General features: G+C 47.4%; 1 protein-coding gene across 3 annotated transcripts; it reads left to right on the top strand.

Moving 5' to 3' along the window:
* Positions 1 to 5,664: 5,664 nt before the first annotated feature.
* RSPH1 (radial spoke head component 1) lies at positions 5,665 to 22,588 on the top strand. 3 transcript variants are annotated; one of them, XR_007477353.1, is made up of 10 exons: positions 6,247 to 7,961; positions 8,283 to 8,396; positions 8,499 to 8,604; positions 10,681 to 10,771; positions 11,480 to 11,615; positions 14,896 to 14,967; positions 16,993 to 17,149; positions 17,917 to 18,060; positions 18,864 to 18,975; positions 19,079 to 22,588. XR_007477353.1 is itself a non-coding variant. In XM_033418388.2 (9 exons), the coding sequence occupies exons 1-9, from the start codon at positions 5,751 to 5,753 to the stop codon at positions 18,914 to 18,916; spliced, it is 927 nt and encodes a 308-aa protein (XP_033274279.1). In that variant the 5' UTR covers positions 5,665 to 5,750; the 3' UTR covers positions 18,917 to 19,075. The 3 variants fall into 3 exon arrangements, 2 of the variants coding, with proteins under 2 accessions (XP_033274279.1, XP_049565658.1); XM_033418388.2 differs by lacking the exons at positions 6,247 to 7,961; positions 19,079 to 22,588 and adding an exon at positions 5,665 to 5,804 and having other exon boundaries at positions 18,864 to 19,075; XM_049709701.1 differs by lacking the exon at positions 19,079 to 22,588 and having other exon boundaries at positions 18,864 to 19,075.
* The last annotated feature ends 296 nt before the right edge of the window (positions 22,589 to 22,884 follow it).

Here is a 22,884-nt window from a genome sequence, read left to right as displayed (position 1 = left end):
ACGTCAAACAGTTAAAAGAGTTCCTTTTACGTAAGAATCTACTCGTCAATATCTTTCTAGAAACTTCGGTCTCTTCCCATCCTCATGTGTATCAGTGCTAATGGATATAAGCATTAAACATAATCTGTTTTTCACAGACTAACTTCTGATTGTCACGATTACCTGGTTGAAACATCTTTGGCAATCTGATTCTCTCCGGGAAGACACAATTGAAAATGACCTAGACAACCTGACGTCAGAACTTCCCCAAAGACCCATGGATAGACAGAACGTGCTTGGTTACTATGTGAGTAACCACAGTGTAATTATTAACAATAATAGCTAACATTTACTAAGTGCGGAGTAACAATAATACAATTATTAGTAATAGCTAATATTTACTAGATGTTTTATTGTGTGCTAGGCCCGTGCTAAGCTCATTATAAACATCTTATTTGGACCTCACAACAGCCCTAAAAGGGCAGTGAACTATTACCTCCGTTTTACAGATGGGTAAATTGGCTTCAGAAAGAAGCAAACAGAGCTAGGATTTCAAACCTGGGTCTGACTCCTACCCACTAAATGCCATAAAAACTCCATTTTAAAAAAGAAGTTACAAGGCCTGTGTTTTTATATCTACCTATAGATATACCTAAAAGTGTATGTTTATAAATGTGCGTATATATATATATATACATATATATATATATAAAAAATAGTTCCATTCTCAAGAACACAAGTATTTTAATAAACAACCACACATTTCCACACCGAAGATGGGCCTGAATTCCTTTTGTTGAAAGTCCCTGCTTTTTATCTGAGCAGTTTGTAAACAAACACAGAAACAACCCTGTTTGCACTTTGCCGACCCCCCTCTGCCTTGTCCTCCACGGTCCAGAAGGGACAGGCTCAGGGCCTCAGCCAGTCGCCATGGCAACTGCCAGGCAGCCCCGACCCAGCTCGGAGGTGGGTCAGAAAGCTGTGGAACACGGGAAGCGGACCCCCAGGAGGCCTCCAAGTCACCTTCCTCCCCCGGGGCGGTCCCACCGTAGAAGCCGAAGCCACTATCCCCCGCCCCTCTGGGCAGAACCACGGATCGGGTGTCCTTCACCCCTTCTTTTGGCGGAGGTGGGAGAAGTAGAGAGAGGAGGGTCTCATTTATATTTAAGAAAAGCAAGAAGATAATTTCTGCCTGGGGGAATGGAGCTGGGAGGAACCGTGGTCCTTCACCTCCGCGGCTCACCTGAAGCCTTGCCGCCTCGCCCCTCCCTTCTCCACGGAGGGCTCATCTGCGCACGCTCCCTGCGGTGGGGGGGGGAGGGGGAGGGGAGAGGATGGGAACCCCCTCCCGGGGGGTGATGGGAAGGACCGGCTGGGGGAGTAGGGGAAGTGCCTCCCTGTCAAGGTTGAGAAGTAGGATTTCCTCCTTTTTCCAGTGAAGAAACTCCTCCTAGTGAGGCCTCACCTTTTTGTCTCCGGGAAAGGAGGATGAGCTATGCCACAGTTTCGCAGGCCTTCGGATTTTGAAATCGCTGCTTCTGTGATCACCAAGTACTTGCGTGTCACGTGGGGCTTAAGGGTCAGGGAGTTTGGGGCTGCCCGGCATCAGGCTGGCCGAATGAGGTCTTTCTGGACTACGCAGGTCTCATAGGGAGAGGGTAGGTGGGGCTTCCTACCTGCCGTGAGCGGGGAGCAGCCTCTTTCTGGAAGGAGTTTCTGGGTTCTGTGCTGCAGGAGGCTGGGAGGCCGGTCCTGATGTTTACCTGATCTTGCCTTATTTGGACGATTGTTAAACCTGCAGGGTAATGAAATTACTATAGATTGACTGAAAGATTTGGCGGGTGGGGAGGATTCCGACTAATTTGCATAAGCCATAAATCCAGCTGTAAATTTTAGGATCCAATAATTCAATGGCTAGGCACCCAGCTGCTTATGATGTGATCCAGGACAGGGTGTGCTTAAACCACTTTCTGAGTCTTTTAATCGAAGGCTCTTTGAGCCAGTGGTTCTCTGCTTGGTAGATGGTTAAAGTCACTCCCAGAAGAGCACAGTTATGCCTTTAAATCAGAGATCTGGGGGGGCAGTAGAGTGTAGTGATTTACAGCAATAGCTTGGGTCAGATGGCATGGTTTGAATCCCACTGGCTGTGTGATTTTGAGCAATGTCTTTACCTCTCTGTGGCTCCGTTTCCTTAGCTGTACAATGGAGAAATGACAGTGAGGATTTGTTAAGATAATTCATATATAAAACTCTTCAAACACTGCCAGCACAGAGTCAGAACTTAGCAAACATTACTCACTGGCATTTTTAGAGAAAATTTGAAAACTGAATTCCTGACATTTATTTTTATATGCAAAAAAGCTAACATCTGGTTGCATATTCTTGATTGTATTACCATTCCAGATCTCTAATATTTAAAATATTTTGAGGTATTATTATAAAAAGACACACCCCACTGTAGTAAATGTGGCAACTGACAAGTATAAAGAAGAAAACCATAGTCATCGGTCCTTCTAAAGTCCCCACTTTTTCCCACAAGAAAAACTGTTAATTTGGGGTGTTTACAATCTTTTTCTCTTTGCAACTAACAAACAATATAATTGTAGGGTCTTGTGTGTTAATTTGCCTGTACATTGTTTCTTTTTTCGGTAAGTGATGGATTTGGGCCTGAGATGCGGTTGAGATTGCAACCTTCCATTATGCTGTTGTTTCAGAGGGAAACGTTGGCATGCTGTGTGTCTTCTGGAAGATCTGTTGATTATTCAGCCATTCACCTCATGGATTTGGCCTTTGTGTTTCCTCAGGCACTGCTACCCTCCCCCATCTCGCCATCCCCCAGCAACATCACACGACACACCTGGGAGGGGGGTGGGTGGGTGCGAGGAGAACTTTCTATTAACGATATGTGATTTCTTTGTTAGATCTTCATTGATGGCATTATATAGCTATCATAATAAATAACAATACATTAATAAGGTACCATTTTTGATCCCCAGGGCAGCTCTTCGAGTTTGGAAGGGTTTATTCCACCTCAGTTTACAGAATAGGAAACTGAGGCTCAGGGCAGGTGAGTTGCCTGAGGTCACCGAAGCGAATAGGCCATGGGAACCCAGAATTTGACATTGGGCATTCCGGCTCTAGGGGAGTAATATTTCCACTAAATGATGATGACTTTAAGACCTGTTTTCCCTCCATTTAGATCACTTTTTTAAAATACTTAAATATTAGATTTAAATAAACAAAAAGTTGGGGTTATTGTTGAAGTATTAAATCTCAAAAGCAGCTAAGAGCACCATACAATATTTAGATTTAAGATGAAACACAGTTATTTGTATAATTTGCAAAAACACATTAAAATTGGATATACAAATGTACGATGGCCAAACCATATATAGAAATAGAACTCTGACCCACAAGTGGCAGCGACAAAGCCCAGGAAACCAACCCACTATCTACAGTAGCCATCGCAAGAAGCCGGCCTACTGCAGGCCAGACTGGCAGGAAGTCAGTCGCTAGCTCTGCTAGCTGATCCAGTAACAAACAATAACCCCTTTAACAATTGGCTCCAAATGGCCTGGACTTGATTATAACTGAGAGGCACCTTAATTTTTGCCCCCCCCCTTCCCCCTTAGGACCAACCAGAGAAAGCTGAATTTTTACTGTAACCAAACACACGGGCTGTCTCGGTTCTCGTGAGCCCTCCGGCAGCTTTCCCACACCCACAGCCTGCAGTCAGGGCACCAACCCCTTTCCTTTTGCCCACTATAAAGCTGTCCCACTCCTCTGCCTGCCTTTGAGTCTCTGCCGAAATGCAAGTGATGGTGGCTGAGTCCCTTGCTATAGCAAGCCGCGAATAAATACTCTTTGCTTGTTCTCGTTGGGTGGTCTTTGTTTACTTCCACACACAAAACAGAGATTCTTTTAAGTAAAAGTGATAAAGGAGAAACATTTCCATCTCACCAGGGGATCTAAAGGCCCACATGGACTGGATTTCCGTGGCTTGGTTGAACATCCACTGTGTGCAGAACATGAGGTGCTGAGGGGGAAACGAAGATGAGGGCGGCATGGCTCCTGATACCCAGATGACCGTCACATGAGACAGAACTTGTCTTGTGTATTTGATGAAGATGGCTAAAGGCACGATGGGAATTAAGAGAGACGCAGTGAGCACAGCTAACTTGAAGGATCAATAGAAACTGAAGGGAGGTGTCCAACATTTAGAGCAAAAAGTTAAAAATACAGAGAAATATGGTTATTATATACTAATAAAAACTCACTACTTAAAATTAAATTTTGCATGTTGTCACACTCAGACCTTTAACATATATAGGTAGATGGATGGATGATAGCCAGATAGATGATACAGAGCTGAAGTCCTTTCCTCTTTCTCTAAGCCCCATTCCCCTCTTCCTCCACGAGGGCACCCTTATCATGAATTTGGAGCTTTTTCTGGAAGTGGTCTCGTATCCAGTCTTTGATGAATGGCTATGACTTTTGATAGGCAGGGCTGGGGGAAGGAAGACTTTCCAGGGAGAGTCTGGCACAGGCAGAGGCATAGAAGTGGGGAAGTGAAGGATGTACTGGGGCAAGTGCCTGTGGTTTTCTTTTGTCTGAAGCATCTAAACCAGTATAGGAAGGGGATGGTGGGCTGTGAGGCTGAGAGGATGACTTAGGGCTTGAACATGGAGGGACTGAACGCCAGTGGATAAGGCTGGTCTGCATTTGGGCTTCGGAGTAGAGGAGGAACGTGAGGTGGTGAAGAGTACCAAAGGCTGGAGATAGAGAGGCTGAATTAGAGACCACTGCTAGAACTTACAGGCTGGGATCAGGGCTGGTGACAGACGAGTTGGGAAGGAGATCATGAGGGGCCCTGGGCAGGCCGAGGGTCAGATGACCAGAGGGAAGCTAGGAGGAGGGGCCCATTAACGAGTGGGAGTGAGTGTCAATGTGCAGGTGTATGTGTGCGCGTGTGAGTGACTGTCTAGGCGTGTGTGAGGGAGCGAGCTCCATATGGGAACCCCAGGGGGCTGGACTCACACCTAGGGTGGAGGAGAGACGTCAAACCCTGACGGGCATCAGGGTAGATTGCATCTGCTAGTAGGTCGGAGCTGACTCCTTGAGTCAGGAGGAGATGTTTACAAACACGAGAAAAGATCTCGAAGAACACATCTCTGTGGACCGCCAACACCGAAGGATCAGAAGAGAGCTCAGAAAGGTGAAGAGGGCCTGCCGAGGGATCCGAGGAACCACTGGCCGGGGCTGGGAAGGGGCAGTGCCCAGCCCTAGGCAGGGGTGAAGGCCTCAAGAGAACTGGCCCGACGCGCTTCCTGCACCCCTCCTCGTTGCAGCATCACCCAGCAGCTGGTTAAAGGGGGCAAGCCACGTGGTGTCCAGGTTAGCGAGCAGGTGGGTACCTAGTACGCCTCAGGCCCCGCCCCCTCCCTTCTCTTGCGCGACGATTGGCCGAGGCTCCCCTTCTCGTTGCTATGACAGCCCCCGAAGGCTGCCATTGGCTTCTCCCTACGCCTTCCCGCCCCAGGCCCCGCCTCTCTCGCGTCCCAAGCGGCGATTGGTGGATGCATCCCGTTGCTATGACAGCATGCGATGGTTAACAGTGACTCCTACCCCCACCTTTCGGCTTCTACGCCCCAGTTGGGAGGAAGGCGGGCCTGGCCGCGTCTCCGTGGCGACGGCGGACGCGGTGCAGGCAGCTGGTACCTACCGACTAGAAAGGCTCAGGCGGCAGCCGGGATCCAGACTGGGGCGGGATCATGTCGGACCTGGGCTCGGAAGAGTTGGAGGAGGAGGGAGAGAAATATCTTGGGGTGAGATCTCCGGGTAAGGGGGGGGGAGCTCCCAGGGGTGCGCGGACCCTTGGAAGCCGGTTTCGGAGAGTGGGGTGGCCTGGAGGCCAGCCACAGTCCCACTGGGAGGCCCAGCCGAGAGCAAGGACCACGCAGGCCACAGCGGGCGCTGCGTCCTGCAAGATGGCTGTGAAAGGTGAAACGTTATGACGTCCGCCTGCCGAATCCCTTCTCGCTCCCCCCTCCACCAATTCCTCCTATCGTTAAAGGCAAAGATTTCCAAATCCAAGGCTTTGGAAGCGTCCTCTTCTCTGCTGTCACCCTTCATCGAGGCAGTTTCCTTGGATGGCTGGGTCATCCCAAGCTACCATACTATTCTTGAATGTATTTTTGTGTATTATTCTGAAACTATTTCTGTAATGGAGCCTGGCTCCTCAGGATTAAAGGAAGATGGAGGAAAGCTGCTTCCTGGAAGCCTTCAAGAAATGCTAAGGCGGTCCCAGGCTCAGCGAAGGCTTCCGGAAGTATCACCATACAGGCCTGTAATCACATGTGCTTTCTTCACTCTTGTTGGAAATGACCCGGGTCGTTGGAAATATTTCCTGGTTTACACAGCGGAGAGGAGGTAAGGGATGCACATTCAGTGATGCGAGCTGGGCTCCATGTGGGCGTATTTGTGCTGCCCGAAGCCAGAGGGTGACTATTGCCTGGCTGGCAGGTCGGGAACCTCATCCGCTGTGTGTGTGCAGGGTACAGAGTTGAAATAGTTTCAGAATTACCTGAAAAATCTAGCACCCCTGCTGAGATAGATGTGCTTGCTCAGACCTTTTTTTACTGGCTCTGCACACCCATCTTCCAGCTTCTGCCTGATTTGCTGCTCAAGACAAGCACCTCTGTGCACTGGAGTCACCTGGCCAGTAGGGAGCGGCGGAAGTGCCTGGGATGTATGCATCCCGGGACAGCCAGCAGCTAGTGCTAAAAGGCAGGACAAACCGCAGTGATCTACACTCCAGAACCCCCTGTGCGATGAGGCTGAGTCTGGGACATCACCCGACATCCCCCCCATGCTTGGCAGCCACCTCTTTCACGTCTGTTTTCGCACCCCCTTTGCTGGTTTCTCCTGGGAGCACTTAAAAAAAAAATCTCTCTCCAGGGTCTGCTTCTGGGGAACCCAAGCTACATCACCTTCCCAGTAAGCTTTCTAGTTCATCCCCTCAAATGGCCCTACCGATCTGTAACTTTTTAGTGTCCATAATTTTCAGGTTCGATTCACAGCTGGGGTCATTTTCAAGGGTTCTCTTCCTATTCAGGCACCCCAGCGTCTCAGTACTGGGTGTATTGGGAGGTCTTTGGGGCGGCAGGAGGAGCCTTTTGTACACTTTGACGTAGACTAACCCTGAAACAAGTCTGTAAGGTTATAAAATTCTGCGTTATAATCTGAGCATGAATTTCTGAGCCAAACGGTGCTAGAAAAGCACAAGAACTGCAAAAATGTTTGTTTCTGAAGCCCTTGACTTAATGTGTCTGAGCTTATGTGTAATGTCTATCCAGATCTAGCGCCATGTCAAGTCATTGCTCTATGCCATTTCATTTCATTGCTCCTCGCCATTTCATCATTCATTGTTTGCACTCTACACTCATGTTTTAGGTGCTTGAGAAACGTTTATTTCATGAAGGATGGAGAAAATAGGGAAGCGACAAGCTTGTATTATGTTTTTTATTGATTTACTTTTAAGATAGATTAATTATCGATCTTAGCTATGAGCGTTTGAACCTTAAGTCTCTTGATAAGGAGTTTAAAAATAAGATAAACTAAATTGAGTTGGGAGACTCAAGTTGACAACTGAGCCCAGTTTATTCCTCAGCTCCCCTGCCCCTCTCCCACCATCCTTGAAGGTCAAAGCTGTCTTCAGGCCACAGACACCCCAGGGATGATTTGCATTTTAAGTTCTGTATTATTGGAGGAAGGTGGGTTTAGGACACGTTCCACCCGCAAATGCTACTTCAAATGTGTTCCTATAAAGAACACAACTTGGTGCACCTCGCATTTTCCTCAAAATGGTCAGTTTTGTTTACAGTGTAAAGGATTATCATAATACATTGGAGGGAGAGAGTGAAAGTCCCACCATGGACAGGTGCCAGCTGTGTGACCCTGGACGGATGCTCCATGTCACCCAGGTGTGGTACCTACCTCACCTGTAAGACAAGGCCAAGGATTGGGAGGAGGCAATGGAATACTATTTATAAAATGCCTAACACATAGCTAGTGCTTTTATTTATTTTATTCATTTTTTAAAAAATTTATTTTGGCTGCGCTGGGTCTCCGTTTCAGCACGTGGGATCTTCCTTGCAGCATGCAGTATCTAGTCCCCCAACCAGGGTTCAAACCCGGGTCCGCTGCTTTGGGAGCGCAGAGTCTTACCCACTGGACCACCAGGGAGGTCCCTGATTAGTGCTTAATAAATGGTAACTGTGATCATCTTGTTTTCTTCGGTCCAGGAATACGAAGGGGAGCGGAACGAGGCCGGTGAGCGGCATGGACATGGGAAAGCGAGACTGCCCAATGGGGACACGTATGAAGGGAAATACGAATATGGTAAAAGGCACGGCCAGGTCAGAATTGGTGACTTGAGTGGGTGGTTTACCCAATTTAATACTCTGTTAGCAATGATTAAATTCAGGATTGATATGAATTATATAATCAATGTGTTTCAGGGGACCTACAAATTTAAAAGTGGTGCGCGGTACATTGGAGAATATGTTAAAAATAAAAAACACGGTCGAGGCACTTTTATCTATCCAGACGGATCAAGATATGAAGGTAAAGTATTACCACAAAGCAGACTTCCGTGTTGTGGAGGACTTGGGGACGGAACTTCTCTGGGAATGCTGAGACACACAGGAAAGCTTCAAGTTCCCCAGTCATTCAACAAATACGATCTATGTTCCTGTGTTCACAGGGTTGATGCAGAAACCAGAGAGCCTTGTAATTAGTGAACTGATCCACAGGGGGACATGTGACTGTCCCTGTGGCCTGCACATTCCCTCCTGGGGGCCCATGCGCTGAGAGAGGCTGCTGGGCGAGCACGGACCTCGGGGGGTGGGTTGGACCCAGGTCAACTGGTACTCAGTGGTAGAGTGTCCTTGGAGCTGCTCTTGCTGTCTTCCATTGCTGACCAGCCCCTCTTCTGATGAGCACGCTGTTGGTTTAGATGGTGGTTCCTTCACGGAAGGCTTCTGATCTGGGAGGCGTTCTGCCTCGTTAACGTGGCGTCCTTACCTCTGCCGCAGTGTGTTACGTGCCAGTGTTATGTGGCTCAGGAACTCTTGTCCCCTTATTTCCAAGAACCGCACTGCCGCCCCACCCACCATTGTCACCTGGTGTGACGACAGTGTGACGTCTCACCCCAAAGACCGGTGAAGGCCGTTCCTAACCCAGCGAGAGAGACGCGCGGGGGTGGGCTGTGAGCCTCGCCAACGGTGTGCAAAGGTTATGTTCTGGGCTGCTTTTCTGGGAAGTTATCTGGTTTTCATCAGATTTCCAAAAAGGTCTGTGAGCCCAACCCCGGAACTGGTGTGACAGTAGGTGTGACCTGGTTCAGGGGACCCCATCCCTCCCTGCCTCAGCCTTCTCCCCTGCAGTGCGAGGGTCAGAGGAGTGAACACACGTGAGATGCTCAGAACCAGACCTGACGGATCGTATGTGTTCAGTAAACGTCGGGGGGCCACAATGCAGCTTGTGCGATAGCAGCGCTTCTTACCACGGATTCCACCCTCTGAGGGTGTGGGCTGGAGCTGCGGGTCTGGTGGCCACATAAAACCAGAACCGAGGCATCCTCAAACAGGGCTTCTGCCGGAATCTGACACCTGGGTGGACAGTGTCACTGCTGTTCCTACCAGAGACGGAATTGCTCTTTGGTCTTGTTTCGTAAATCTTAGAAGCCTGGCTCCAGACGTAGGACCCATCTGCTTTTGAAATCAACTTGACACCATCTAATTTAGGATTTAATTCTTTCCAGATTCTGATGGACCTAATCTCATTATTGTCATTTTGATTTCAGCGTAGATGTTCATCTAATTTGAACAACATATCTATTTATACATATTATATATGTGATGTATGAGAAGATATATGCATATGTGGAGATACACATATACGCGCTCAGAGTAGGGGGTTGAAGGAATTTTTACTGCGAAGGTTATTAGCTAACATATAAAACGCCTTTGGAGGCAGTTGTAAGTTGTCGTGTCTCCTTATGGGTTTGTACCTTAATGGGTGCAGGGCGCAGTCACTGCCCAGGGATTTCCTCTCTGAGGTCGGAGGCTAAGTACTCATTTTAGCTCAGTAAGTCCACAGTCTTCCAGCCCAAAGCCCAAGTTAACATGGGACTTCTTCGCCGCTGCTTTGGCCGAAAGGGGCACAGACCGGCTCGCGGCCACTTGGCGAAGATGCTCAACACAGGTGTGCGGGGGTGCGGCCCCAGGCGCCGGAGCAGGTGCGAGGTGGGAAACAGATTGAAATGCTGGCAAGTGGCTGAGAATAGACCACCGAGGCTCCAAGTTGTTGCTGGATCACTGAACGCACACGAGGCAGCAGGGGTGTGGAGCTGAGGCCACTGTCCATAGGGCAGCAAACCCTGGCTTGAAGCCTTGCTGTGCCGCCGGCCAAGTGGGAAAAAGCCGCTGTTAGCACATGCAGGCGACAGTGGCCCAGTACATACACCTGCCAGCCTGTCCCCCCAGACGCCCGGCTCAGCCTCCCTCCGCCGGCTCCCCACTCCAGGTGTCCATCGGTCCGGCCGAGAGGCAGGGATGGAGGGGGGTCAGAGTGGGCAGGGACAGCAGTGAAGGGTGGAGCTGTTTCCTCCTGACCCCTGCTTTTGTGTGGCCCTTCCAGGGGAGTGGGCGGACGACCTGAGGCATGGCCACGGCGTGTACTACTACGTCAACAATGACAGCTACACCGGGGAGTGGTTTGCTCACCAAAGGTTCGGTTCTCCCCCTGGGCCCGCAGATCAGTTCACGTCATGAGCACATGACGGTGACTAAGCAACAGAATCATGACTGGAGAGCCCACTGGCCAGCTCTGCCCCATGGTTCATGGCTTTAAGGCCAGCGTGGGAGCAACGTACTGCTGCGCGACTGCAGGTTCCCGGGAACCCACCCAAGGGCCCCAGGCCACGGAGGGCACGGGAGAACCTTCTGGGCGCTGAGTTGCAGCTCCCAGGAGCCCTGCCTTTTCCACGCGCCAGCCAGCTGGTAGGCAGGAGGCCGCCGCTGTCCAGCAGGGATGCCTGCTCTCAGCTGGGGCCGCGAGCAGGAGGTGTGCTTAGATTGGGCCCAGATATAGAAGCCACTGGTGAGCCCACCTCAGCCTAGGCCCCCCTTGATTCAAATGTGTGTCTCAGGGCTTCCCTGGTGGCGCAGTGGTTGAGAGTCCGCCTGCCGATGCAGGGGACATGGGTTCGTGCCCCGGTCTGGGAAGATCCCACGTGCCGCGGAGCGGCTGGGCCCGTGAGCCATGGCCGCTGAGCCTGCGCGTCCGGAGCCTGTGCTCCGCAACGGGAGAGGCCACAGCAGTGAGAGGCCCACGTACCGCAAAAAAAACAAAACAAAAAACAAATGTGTATCTCATAAACCTGGAAGGGTTTTCACTGCAACAGAACCGAGTGCATCGTGGTCCTCATCTTCACCAGGCACGGGCAAGGCACCTACTTCTACGCGGAGACGGGCAGCAAGTACGTGGGTACCTGGGTGAACGGCCAGCAGAAGGGCACGGCCGAGCTCATCCACCTGAACCACAGGTACCAGGGCAAGTTCTTGAACAAAAATGTAAGTCGACGGGCAGCGATGTTTGCCAATGAAATAAGCAACACCCTCCTCCCCGAGCCTGTGTAAATGTGTGAGCAGAAAATAGGACAAACCCAGGCAAACCCTCCCACCCCCTCCAGATAGGGAAACAGGGCAGCTGTGCTGAGCTCCGAGCCTCACTGATACCCACAGAGGGCAGGGCGGGGGCGGGGGAAGCTCAGATAGTTTCTCTGCATCTCAGTAACATCCATGCTCTCTCCCAGCAGCGGGAATCATTATAGCACTGGGGGCATCTTGACCTTGGTCTCATGAGTAAATCGGATATGAAATACGTATTTGTCTGCAACGACGGAGCATTTCCTGCAGTTGAGCCTGTGGGTGTTTTTGACTTTCTTTCCCCCGGGAGGCCCACAGCCGGAGCTGCAGGGAGGAAGACCCACCAGGTCCTCCCTGGAGCCCCACGCCCACCCACCTGCTCCAGGTGGTGGTGGGACTGGAGGCCTTGCGTCTGAAGGTTTCCGGTTCGCAGTACCCGTGATGGGTCATTTCTGTTTGGAGGACTCTGTGGCCTTACCTGTCCTTGTTGCCCGAGCCCTGATGGGATGCAGAGAAACCCTGAATAATTTGAAACCTACCTACCACCCTGCATTTGCCATGTAGCCTTGATCAGGGGTTGAGCAGAAACTTTCCCCAAAGAAAGAGTTTGCTGAGCAAATGAAAGGTGTTAAGAGTTTGACAGAGGAACATCTAACTGATTTAATAGAGTAGCCTCAGACCCTTAAAACTCAGTTTTCATTTCCATATAATTCACACCCTAATTGCAGACTCTGCTTTTAGTCTTTGTAAGTGTAGGCACGTTCTCCTCAAATCTGTACATGGAATACGTCACTCCCAGCAAAATCTCATGAGATAGTTTTCGGCACACGGAGGTGGGTGGAAGAAAGAGAATTTGATACGAGTTAATTGGGAGGAACCAATGAATGCTGCGAACCTAGACTCATCTGAGGAGTAAGAGCAGAGTGGGGCTTTGTTCTGCTAGTTAGAAAAAGACTTTAAAGTCGTGCCAGAGCGTAGTTCCACCCGTGAAACGCCCAGACTCTGGATCCCACCTGCCCACCTCAAGCATCGCAAAGGCACAGACTTACACGTACAGCTTATACAGAGTTACAGCATGGGGATTTTAATTACATAAATAGAACCACACTATATCAGGACACAAAAATATACCCCCCCAAAAGCTATCTTTTTGTGTATTCAGAAGTTTTTATGTAGGTTAGTTACTGGAATTGCGAAATCTACAAGTATTGATACTTTAAATGATGATGACTACTCTAATTGTCCTGAAAAGCTAAGCCAGTTTATACTCTGGTCAGCAGGCTATGGGAGTCTCTTCATCACTTCTTCCATCAACATTGGATAGTATTAGTCTTTAACATTTTCTTTTCAAATCTGGTGGGTAAAAAATGTTATCTCATAGTTTTGATGTGGAATTCCCTGATTCCCGGTGAGGCCCAGCACCTTTACACACTTTTATTGCTGGTTTGACTTTCTTTCTTCAGACAATTACCTGTTCACATCCTTGCTGACAAGTTATGAAAACACACTATAAATCTTCGATAATGAAAACAGTGTGATACTAGGATAGAGAAATATAGATCAGTGAAGCAGGTTAGAGAGTCCACAGACAGATCGAAGTATATAAAATAATTTAGCACTTGAAAGGATGTCATTTCCAGTTAAAAGGCATGGTGGGGAGAAGTCAAGAAATGGTGCTGGGAGGGCTTCCCTGGTGGCGCAGTGGTTGAGAGTCCGCCTGCCGATGCAGGGGACCCAGGTTCGTGCCCCGGTCCGGGAGGGTCCCGCATACCGTGGAGCGGCTGGGCCCGTGAGCCATGGCCGCTGAGCCTGCGCGTCCGGAGCCTGTGCTCCGCAACGGGAGAGGCCACAACAGTGAGAGGCCTGCGTACCGCAAAAAAAAAAAAAAAAGAAATGGTGCTAGGACAGCTTGATGACCATTTGGGAGAAAAAATAAAACCAAAGTTTGTCCTCCAGCATGTAGAGGAAGATACTTACTAGAAGAAATAAAGATTTAAATGCAAACAAGAAAGTCACAGATAGAAGAATAAGTATTTATGACCTTTGGATTGAGGAAGAGGACGTTCTATACAAAAATAGAAAGGAAAACCCAAAAGGTTTCACTTGATAAAAATAAGCCAGTATAGATTAGAGAGTACCATAAAGAAAATGTAAAAGCTATCTGACAAAAGGGGTTGGGATATTTGTAACATTTAATTTGTAAAGCACTTAATCAACGTGATTTACATTTCAAAAATGTTGAAAAAAAATTCAGCCTTACTAATAACTTAAAAGGTGTGACTTCAAAGGATGAGGTCCTGTTTTTACATGTATATAAAAAATGTAAAAGTATAACAAATGTTAAGCCCAGAAAAAATAAGGGTTTGCGGACGAGAGGCTCTTAAGTGCTGTTGTGGGAAAGAAAATTATTAGAGCCTTATTCTGGTTTTAAAAAAAAAATATATATATATATATATAAATATATATAAATATAAATAAATAAATAAATATATATATATATAAAAACACATACTTTTATCCAGAAATTCAACTTCTGAAAATTTACCCCGAGGAAAATGCCACGGGTGGACCTAAAGATTTAACTCAGAATATGTTTACCATAGCATTTTTTGCCAAAGTATCAGCATACCAAATGTCAACAATAGTAGGTGAGTAAAACAGATTATGATTCTTTGATGAAATAACATACCAGGTTGACAACTGATGTTATGGAAGAATATCTGTGATATGGGAGGTCATTCATGCCCTATTTCTAAGTAAAGATAGAATAAGAGTCAGCACGTGTAGTTACGGTCAGATTTTTATTTAAAAAAAAATCTCTGTATTAGAAATAAGGTTACAGAGACTACATCAAAATATTAGTAGTTCTAACACAATATTGTATATTTAGATAAAATTAAAAAAATATCAATAGTACTATTTTTAGCTAGTTTGTGTGGGTCAACTAAGTGAAATTTTTGTCATAAATACATTACTTTTATAAAATGTAGTTAAAGTTTTTTTTTAAAACAAACAAAAGGGGGCCTATACTTTGCATTCCATTAGCCATTAGTTCACAAAAGCATCTTTAATCCATACTGAATTTTCCCCAGTTCCATGATTTGGGGTAGGTTTTATGAAAGTCACATTTATAAAGCATTTTGTACTTTCTACTGGGTGTTGACGCTCAAGAGTGAAGTATTTCTTGGTTTCTCTTTGCTCGTAGCCCGTTGGCCCTGGAAAGTACGTGTTTGATATTGGCTGTGAACAGCACGGGGAATATCGCTTAACAGATGTGGTAGGTTGCAGAGTCTATATCACTCCTACGTTCATAGGCAAACGAGCTGCTTGGTGATACGGATCCTACAGATCTGCGTGGGGACCAATTGCCCCAAGGGAGTATAGGAAAGGGGATTGGGCAGAAGGGGAAGCTGGGTTCTGAAGGGACCCCATGGGAGCTCTGAAATGGGATGACCCTTCAAAGTGTCCTGAATGGAGGCCAGGACCTGTGACCCACGTGTGGACCAGTCACCGGCTGTGGGCTGCCCGTGGACAGGGGCATGAAACCTGGACAATGTGGCCTCCTTTGATGGAGGGCAGTTCCTGGGAGGAACTCTGTTATGAGCAACCAGCTGCCAACACGGCCAGCAGCTGGAGGAGTGAGCGCCTGAAGGGCGGGGGAGATCACATGATCACACAGGAGCCAATGAGAGAGCAGACACCCTTGGGGGCGGTTCTCAAAGCGCAGTCCCTGCTGCAGCTCTGGCCCGACCTGGGAATCTGTTTGAAATGAAGAGTTTTGGGCCCCACCCCATTCTTCCTGAATCAGAAACTCAGGCTGGGACCAGCGATCTGGACTTCAACAACCACTCCACGGGATTCTGGTGCAGTTCAAGTTTAAGCACCACTGTCCTGGAGAAACTCAGACATTTGGACACGGAGGAAAGCAGTGTATTTCTGAGTGACTCAACGGAAGTAATAGGCAGGGGTCTGTCACTCTTTGTCACAGGTGTTATCATCTTTGCGACAGTGAAGTTTTCCATATTTATAGATTGATGTTCAATCTTTGGAGTTTTGTGATAGTTACAAAACTGAGAAGTAGACCAATATGCTTGGTAAGATTGCCACGTGTTGGCTGTTAACCTTTGTTGGAATTATTCATTATTATAAATTATTCCACGTTTGGAACTGATGAACTTTGTCTACTTCCACTGCATTTTATTTTTCTCTCCATAACCCTTGAGACGAGAGCTTCAGGGTTTATGCCCTTCCATGTCATTCCATGGATGTCTTTGTGTGTTTTTAGGCTTTTTCTTACAGTGATGTTGATACCGAAACGTGGCCTCTGTACACCTGTGCTGAATCAAATCTCAGAGGCAGAGTTTTGGGTGAAGCAGAAAAGAACAGCTTTATTGCTTTGCCAGGCAAAGGGGGGGGACACAGTGGGCTCATGCCCTCAAAACTGTGTGTCCCAACCTGGTGGAATTTGGTGAGGAGTTTCATAGCAATGGTTCAAGGGTGGGGCTGCTGATAAGGATCAGGGTGTGTGCAGGGCCTGCTCTCCTTTAATCTGGCCTCAGGAGGTCTCTTGATGAGCTTCTCAAGGTTATCAAACTGTGACCTTCTCTCTGGAATGAACAATGTTTCGTCAAGTAGTGATGAAACATTCCAGTTTCATCAAATGCACATCTTCAAATGAACATCTTCCATTTCTTGGGGGTTTTAGTTCTGCAGAAGAGCTCAGAGACATTGTTTTGTGTGTCCCTTGAGGCAGAACGAGGACCCTGCCCCAAGGCTGCACCACTGTTTCTTGGTTCCTCCCCTCTTATCTCTGCATCCCCTCCCTTTCCTGATTAGTAACCGCTTGAACCTGCCCTTTGGAACTCAGGGAAGGTCATGGAGGCTGGGGCCTATTCCCTAAAACAAGAAATGGGGCACACAAAGGCTTTGGTGTCCAGGAGCCCCACGAGGTCCTGCTCAGTTTCAGTGTTTGTTCTGTTATGTTTAAAGAATCTTAGAGCTGAAATGTGGCTGAGCGGCTGCAAAGGGCGCTTAGTCCTGGTCATTTCTTAACTGGGAAGACTTACGCCTTTTGTGCCGTCAGCGGAATGAGTACAGGAACTGCGTTGCCCTCACCTTCGTGTCTCATCCTCGTTCTTTCAAGATTCATTTTCAGCCCTTGGACTATACTACGGAGAGTTGGCAATTATCCTGATCACTGAATCCTGTTATAAAAATGCCCCAATGCAATTCAAAACCTGTCCCGTCTCCCCTCACTTTAAATGTCCCATGCATGTTGGTCAAGTTACATTTTTTAACTTAGGAAAGAGGAGAAGAGGATGAGGAGGAGACACCGGTAACTGTCGTTCCAAAATGGAAAGTGACCAAAATCACAGAATTGGCCTTGTGGACCCCGCCCCACCTCCAGGAGCAGCCCGCTGCGGATGGACCAAGCCAGGGCGAGGCCCCAGGAGCTGAGGGTATATGGAGGCCCTGGGGGGCAGATGGAGTAGGGCTCCCCGGGAAGTAGGCTCTGAGTCCCTCCCCTTGGTCAGTGATTGGGTGGGTGTGACCTGGGCAAGGCTCCGACAGCAGCTGGGATGACAGGTCCTTCCTAAAGGGGATCTGGACAGTGTTTCTCTGTGACCCTCGCTGGGGGCTTCCTAAGAAGTCCTCAGGGGGCTGTGGAGTGTCGAAGGTAGGTTACACTGGGCAGGAGCCCTTCTGTTGCAAGTGATTGAAGACCAGTTCCAATTGGCCTAAGTGGAAAAATACTGATACTAATTCATTGGTTCATACAACTGGAGCGGTGGGGGGAGGAGAGAGCCTCAGGTGTGGCTGGATCAGGGCTCCGCGCCCGGATGTCCTCTCTCCTGTGCACTGGCTCTGCTTGCCAGCATCCTCTTCCCTTTGGCGACCAAAGCTCAGTGACTTTATCAGATTGCCACCCAATCCGCTCAAGAACCCTAGGGAACAGAGAGCTTCTCTCTCCAAATGCTCATCAAAACCCTTGGGATATATATTGTATACTTAAAATAAAAAGCCCTTGGGAATTAGTGCTTCAGAGCAGTGATGCCCATCCCTGAGCCTATCACTGTGATGGGGATGAGGGAGCAGATGCCAGGCCTGGGTGGAGCTGTGACTCTGAGTTAGGGGGTGGTCCCCTGATGGAGAAGCGGGCACTGCTGTCAGCAGGGTGGGTGTGGCAAGGCATCTGCTGATACCGGTTCCCTTTGTTCCATCTCAGACGGGGGAGAGCCGGTGGAGGAGGTCCAGCCTCTGACCGACGACATGTCAGAGGGGGAATTAGATTCAGTGCATCCTGGAGAGGAGGAGGGAGACGCCAGCAGGGAGGACGGAGAGGAATTCCACTACGACAGCTTAGAGCAGGGTGAGCCTGCGCTCTGGGGGCCAGGAGGGCGGGAGGGAAGGAGGCACCAGGCACGCTGGGGTGGGCGCAGGGTTTTCTCTGCCTTTGACTGAGGCCGTCCTTGGGCCAGGCCTGAGGGATGGGACATCTCAGAGGACCTGCCCTGGGAATGTCGCTCCTTCTTAGGTGTCCTGGTAGGGACAGCCGTGCGATGCATGTTCTCTCTAACTGGGTCCTTGCTAATCTGCATTTCAGCAATACGGCATGCCTCGGGCTGCAGGTCCCAGTCGATTGATCCCACGGCTTCACTTTACTACATGCTTTTCACCTTTATAATGCTTTATAATAATGCACGTATAATAATATACAGCAAACACCTTCAAAATTTAAACCCTTTTACCATTTAATTTTTCAGCATTAATACACAAATGCTCTTACGGGGGTGTGGGAGGAGGGTGGGAAGCGTGGAGTACAGCTTCCACAGAGATCAGAGTTTCAACAGTGTTACTTATAAATTATAGTCCAGCAATTTTATTCACTGATGAGTGCGCGCAGGCAAAAGATAATGCTGGACCTTACTCTCACTTACATGGATGTTCTTTGTCTTAGCATTTACTCTGAATAAACCTTTTGCTTAGTTTATTACTGGTACCAAAAGAAAAACTATAAAAGCCTGTATAAGATAAAATTTAACGTTGCATGATTTTGCCTGATAAATAGAAATGTTTAATATTTATAATACCTATTGCAAAAGATCTGCTAGCAAATCATGCATTTTTAAATAGAAAAAAGGTAACACACTCACATTTCCTTTTTCTTCCCAGGAAACGTTAATTTTGAAGAAGAGGAAGCCAGACAGCCAGAGCTGCTGGATTAAGATGAAGCAAAAGCCCGAGTGGTAGGAGGTTGAGTCTTAAAGATGCTTCTGTTACCAGGGTAGTTATTACTCATCTATCACTAATCTTTCTTACTTAGTTGTTTGTTAAGATGTTTTAGAGTTGCAAATAAATTTCTTCATTATCCTTTGTTTATGAAATAGCCTCTGCTTCCAGTTCTTTAAAAGTTACCTGGTTGGGGCTTCCCTGGTTCCACAGTGGTAAAGAATCTGCCTGCCAATGCAGGGGACATGGGTTTGAGCCCTTGTCCAGGAAGATCCCACATGCTGCCGAGCAACTAAGCCTGTGCACCACAACTACGGAGCCTGTGTGCCACAATTAATGAAGCCCGCGTGCCTAGAGCCCGTGCTCCGCAACAAGAGAAGCCACCAGCCCCTGCTAGCCACAACTAGAGAAAGGCCATGTGCAGCAATGAAGACCCAACGCAGCCAACAAAAAAAGTTACCAGGTTATTTTGCCATGATTTTTTTTAGTGCTGTTTTCTCCTAGGAGAAAGAAAAACATCATATGACTGTAACTCTGCTGAAGATGGTTAATGGAAATGGATTCTGGCTAAGTTAGCTGAGTGACTAGATAGTGAAGTCCCTCTCTCAAATTACCCTCAAGCGAGCCAGGAAAACACCTAGAAAATAAGAATTCCTGTGTGCAATGCTCATAAAATGCAACGTAACAAATACATGTCAGGCTTGGGTAAGAAACCCTCAGGTGCCGCCGGAGGGGGCGCTCCCATCCGTTCTGCGCCTTCGGCATCTCGGGGTGGGCTTTAGGGCTCCCTGCCGGGAGGTCCCCGCAAAAGGCTGAGGGGCAGGGCTGACCGCAGAGATGGCTTTGGCCTGTGTGTACGCTCTTCAGGCCTCCTGGTGGGCTGGGGGCTGACACCTACGTCACATCCAAGTTCCTTGAGTACGGGCCCACCTTGTTTTATTGTGTTTTGCTTTATTGCATTTTGCAGATACTGTGTTTTTTTACAGATTGAAGGTTAGGGGCAACCCTGTGTCAAGCAAGTCTATTGGCACCATCTTTCCAAGAGCATTTGCTCACTTCACGTCTCTGGGTCACATTTTGGTAATTCTCACAATATTTCCAACTTTTTCATTATTTTTATATTTGTTGTGGTGATCTGATCTGTGATCTTTTTTTTTTTTAAATGAAGTAGAGTTGATGTACAATATCGTGTCAGTTTCAGGGGTACAGCAAAGTGATTCAGATATATATATATATAACAAAATATCGAGTATAGTTCCCTGTGCTGTACAGTAGGTCCTTGTTGGTTACCTATTTTATGTATAGCAGTGTGTATCTGCTAAGCCCAAACTCCTAATTTATCCCTCCCCCGACCTTTCCCCTTTGGCAACCATAAGTTTGTTTTGTATGTCCGTGAGGAGTCTGTTTCTGTTTTGTAAATAAATTCATTTTTATCTTATTTTTTTGGATTCCACATATAAGCGATATCATATGATATTTGTCTTTCTCTGTCTGTCTTACTTCACTTAGTATGATGAGCTCTAGGTCCATCCATTGCTACCAATGGCATGATTTCATTCTTTTTTTATGGCTCAGTGATAATTCCAGTGATCAGTGATCTTTGACATGACTATTGCCATTGTTTTGGGACACCATGAGCTGCACCCATATAAGATGGCCAACTAAATGGATCAATGTTGTGAGTGTTCTGACTGCTCCACTGACTGGCTGTTGTCCCATCTCTCCCTCTCTTTGGGCCTCCCTGTTCCCTGAGACACAACAATATTGAAATTAGGCCATTGAATAACCCTACAGTGACCTCTAAATGTTCAAGAGAAATAAGAGTCACGTGTCTCTCACTTTAAATCAAAAGCTAGAAATGATGACGCTTAGTGAGGAAGCCATGTTGAAAGCCTAGACAGGCCAAAAGCTGGATCTCTTGCACCAAACAGCCAAGTTGTGGATGCAAAGGAAAAGTTCTTGGAGGAGATTAAAAGCGCTGCCCCAGTGAACACACGAATGATGAGAAAGCGAGACAGCTTTATCGCCGGTATGGAGAAAGTTTTACTTGTCTGGATAGAAGATCAAACCAGCCACAATATTCCCTTAAGCCAGAGCCTAACCTAGAGCCAGGCCCTAACTCTCTTCAATTCTGTGAAGGCTAAAAGAGGTGAGGAAGCTGCAGAGGAAACGTTTGAAGCCAGCAGAGGTTGGTTCATGAGGTTTAAGGAAGAAGCCGTCTCCTGACATAGAAGTAGGAGATAAAGCAGCAAGTGCTGATGTGGAAGCTGCAGCAAGTTATCCAGAAGATCTAGCTAAGTAATTAATGAAGGTGGCTACATCTGTTATCCAGCGTAGACAAAACAGCCTGCATTGGAAGAAGATGCCGTCTAGGAGTTTCATAGCTAGAGAGGAGAAGTCAGTGACTGGCTTCAAAGCTTCAGAGGACAGGCTGACTCTCTCATTAGGGGCTAATGCAGTTAGTGACTTGCAGTTGAAGCCATTGCTCATTTAACATTCTGAAAATCCTAAGACCCTTAAGAATTATGCTAAATCTACTCTGCCTGTGCTCTGTAAATGCAACGACAAAACCTGGATGACAGCACATATGTTTACAACATGGGTTACTGAATATTTTAAGCCCACTGTTGAGAACTACTGCTCAGAGAAAAAGATTCCTTTCAAAATATTACTGCTCACTGACAAGGCACCTGGTCACCCGAGAGCTCTGATGGAGATGTACAGTGAGATTAGCGTTGTTTTCATGACTACTAACACAACATCCACTCTGCAGTCCATGGATTAAGGAGTAATTTCAGCTTTCAAGTCTTACTATTTAAGAAATACATTTCGGAAGGCTGTAGTTGCCATAGATGATAGTTCCTCTGATGGATCTGGGCAAAGTAAGTCGCAAACCTTCTGGAAAGGGTTCACCATTCTAGATGCCATTCGTAACATTCGTGATTCATGGGAAGAGGTCAAAGCATCAACATTAACAGGAGTTTGGAAGAAGTTGATTCCAGCCCTCGTGGATGACTTTGAGGGCTTCAAGACCTCATGGAGGAAGTAACTGCAGATGTGGTGGAAACACCAAGAGAAGTAGAATTAGAAGTGGAGTCTGAAGATGGGACTGAATTGCTGCAATTTCATGATAGAACTTAATCGATTGAGGAGTTGCTTCTTATGGATGAGCAAAGAAAGTGGTTCCTTGAGATGGAATCTTACTCCTGGTGAAGATGCTGTGCAGACTGTTGAAACGACAGCAAAGGATTTAGAATGTTACATAAACTTAGTTGATAAGGCAGCTGCAGGATTTGAGGGGATTGACTCCAACTTTGAAAGAAGTTCTACTGCGGGCAAAATGCTATCACACAGCACTGCTGCTACAGAGAAATCATTCGTGAAAGGAAGAGTCAGTTGACGTGGCAAACTTCATCGGGGTCTTCTTTCAAAAACTGCCACAGCTGCTCCAAACTTCAGCAGCCACCACCCCGACCAGCCAGCCGCCGTCAACATCCAAGAAAGACCCTCCACCAGCAGCAAGATTTTGACTCACGGAAGGCTCAGATGACGGTTAGCAATTTTTAGCAATAAAATATTTTAAAATTAAAGTATGTACACTGATTTTTATTTTTAAAAAATTTTATGGGAGTAGAGTTGATTTACAATGTTGTGTTCGTTTCTGCTGTACAGCAAAGTGAGTCAGTTATAGACATACATGTATCCACTCTTTTTTATATTCTTTCCCATATAGCTCATTACAGAGCATGGAGTAGAGTTCCCTGTGCTCTACATGGTGGACCCTGGTTCCCTGTGCTATAAGCGGCATCCTTATTAGTTATCTGTTTTATATGTAGTGGTGTGTATATGTCAATCCCAACCTCCCAATTTATCCCTCCCTGCCCCTCTCCCCCACCTTACCCCCAGTAACCATACGTTTGTTTTTCACCTCTGTGACTCTATTTCTGTTCTGTAAATAAGTTCA

This window comes from Orcinus orca, chromosome 5 (genome assembly GCF_937001465.1).
Source record: "Orcinus orca chromosome 5, mOrcOrc1.1, whole genome shotgun sequence".
Lineage (NCBI taxonomy): Eukaryota > Metazoa > Chordata > Mammalia > Artiodactyla > Delphinidae > Orcinus > Orcinus orca.
Note: the sequence above shows the minus strand (reverse complement) of the source record. Positions and strands in the feature narration are given on the sequence as shown.

Excerpts from the sequence above, each read along its gene's own strand:
- RSPH1 (XM_049709701.1), top strand. The coding sequence starts at position 7,842 with ATGGTCAGTTTTGTTTACAGTGTAAAGGATTATCATAATACATTGGAG. Across the intron at positions 11,616-14,895 it reads GCAAGTTCTTGAACAAAAAT|CCCGTTGGCCCTGGAAAGTA; the intron begins GTAAGTCGACGG and ends CTTTGCTCGTAG. Across the intron at positions 14,968-16,992 it reads AATATCGCTTAACAGATGTG|GAAAGAGGAGAAGAGGATGA; the intron begins GTAGGTTGCAGA and ends TTTTTAACTTAG.